Source organism: Nematolebias whitei, chromosome 2 (genome assembly GCF_014905685.2).
Source record: "Nematolebias whitei isolate Nwh7 chromosome 2, NemWhi1, whole genome shotgun sequence".
In the NCBI taxonomy this organism is placed as follows: Eukaryota; Metazoa; Chordata; class Actinopteri; order Cyprinodontiformes; family Rivulidae; genus Nematolebias; species Nematolebias whitei.
In genome coordinates this window covers 15,965,141-15,967,454 of record NC_056499.1, presented here as the reverse complement: position 1 = coordinate 15,967,454, position 2,314 = coordinate 15,965,141, and the positions used below count along the sequence as shown (strand labels likewise).

The 2,314-nt window shown below is 44.2% G+C and overlaps 1 protein-coding gene across 1 annotated transcript in view; it reads left to right on the top strand.

Annotated features, from left to right (window-relative positions):
- The first annotated feature begins 451 nt into the window (after positions 1-451).
- Positions 452-2,314, top strand: part of atmin (ATM interactor) — a 7,941-nt gene continuing 6,078 nt past the window's right edge. The window contains exon 1 of the mRNA XM_037697421.1: positions 452-767. Within this exon, the coding sequence (XP_037553349.1) occupies positions 540-767 (228 nt within the window). The 5' untranslated portion in view covers positions 452-539. The remainder of the gene's footprint in view (positions 768-2,314) is intronic.

Here is a 2,314-nt window from a genome sequence, read left to right as displayed (position 1 = left end):
AACTTGGCAAAAGGGCCTCCTCCTACTCCGCTCCTGTAACCTGTAACACCTTACAAAAAGATATGAAGCTGTCGACTTTGACAACTCTAAGAGTTTTCAAACAACTGTTAAGCTCATGGCAAAAACCAACGCAGACATGTTCCTGTTTTTAGTATTTTACATCTCTTTAAGATGTAGCTGTTTTGGTTTCTTTTTTATATCATTTCTTCTATTTACTTTTCATTTTATATGATTGTCTATTGTTGTCTGCACCTCATCTGTGTTCCTTAAAACAGGCCTCTGTTGTAAAGAATCCTCGAGGCTCAATGAGACTATAAATAAAGGTTGAATGAATTTGAGCTGTCCCTTTAAGGCCGTGGGCTGTAGTTCCAGCTACTACCGGGAGAGGGCGGTAATACAGCGTCAAAGGATGCAAACTGCGGTCAAGCTCCAACGCAGAAGAAGAAGGATCCCTTCAGTCAGAGTCGAGGGGAAGTGATGCCCTCGTTCATTCAACGCTGCTGTTACTGCGACACCCAAAGGTCTGTCAACACAGAAACATGGCCGCCTCTGCGACGAACACAAATAACAACAACGACACGGCGAAAGACTGTCTGAACTGTCACAAAGAGTCGCTGTCGCAGTGTCAGGAAATCATAAAACCGACCATCACGGAGCTGACCAAAGAAGTGAGGACGAACATCCTCTGCACGGTGGAAGGATGCGGCAAGATTCTCCCCAACACACCTGCGCTCAACATGCACCTGGTCAAGTCTCACAGAATAAAGGTGACTGCTCGTTACACAAACCCGCTTCGGTTTGTTAGTCGCGGACGGAACTGCCATGCTAGCTTGGCTAACGAGGTGTGGAAAACACGTAAAAACTGGAAAAACCCAAGTCATCCTAGCTTGACCTCATAGTTTTCATTTGCAGAAAGTTTTATTTGTCTTTTATACGTGAAAAGTTTAATAGTAACAGTATTATTCGGCTAACTACAGGCAAACTAGCTTCACGTGCTGCCATTTTTCCATCACGCCTGTCTGGAAGCGCTTAAAAATTATTATTAGTGAGATTTTAAAGTCTCATCACAAATGATATGAAAACACTGCAACTGTAACTTTTTTTAGTAAAATTCTGTCTTATTTGTTTCAGTCTTGAGAAATAATTCAATTTAAGTTTTGCTTATGCATAAAAATTAAAAAATATTTTATATATTAACTGTTCTGCTTTCTAGCCAGTGATTGTAGACCAAATCAATAAATAAAAGGTAGTTGTAAGCTCAATCATCCAGGTAGATAACAAAAAATATCAAGTTGTGAAGTGAGAAACGTTTCGTCCCCCATCCAGAGGACTTCCTCAGTCGACAGCCTGCCAACCAGATTTGTCCCATAGGTAGCCTTCACTGCTGTGTTTTAAGCCAATCTCCTGTTGGAATCTCACAAGTAGACTTTTAACATGTAGCACACCCATCCAAAACAATCTGTCATCATGTACATCAAATGGTTTAGGCCAGATGGCCGACTTGCGCTTCAATGCTGAAACCCATCAGTGAAGGCCACCAATGGGACAGATCTGGTTGGCAGGCCGTAGACTGAGGAAGTCCTCTGGATGGGGGACAAAATGTTACTAACTTAAAGAAACTGGTTCAGATGACACGATTTAACCTTTTTTGTTGTAGACCAAATACTTAAGAAACCCAACTTGTAAAACTACTAATGCAAATGGATTGTTTCTGCTAGGGATGCACGATATTCCATCCATCCATTTTCTTTACCCGCTTATTCCATTTTGGGTCACGGGGGTTCGCTGGTGCCCATGTCCAGCAATCACTGTGCGAGGGGCGGGGGACACCCTGGATAGGTCGCAAGTCCATCACAGGGCCACATAGAGACAAACGAGACAAACAACCATTCACTCTCCCACTCACACCTAGGGACAATTTAGAGTTACCAATCAGCCTAACATGCATGTTTTTGGTCTGTGGGAGGAAACAGGAGCACCCGGAGAAAACCCACGCATGCACGGAGAGAACATGCAAACTCCACCCAGAAAGGCCCCTGGACCGGGGTTTGAACCAGGGACCTGCTCGCTGAGAGGCAGCAGCTCTACCAGTTGCGCCACCGTGCTGCCCTGCACAATATTATCGACTGATATTAATGTTAAAGTTCAATATCGGACATCGGCCATTCCATTAAAATAACTCTTCGATATAAATGGCGCTTTTTTGCCTGCAGCGGCAACACAGCGTGATGACGTTGCATCGGCAACACAGCGTGATGACGTTGCATCGGCAACACAGCGTGATGACGTTGCAGCGGCAACACAGCGTGATGAC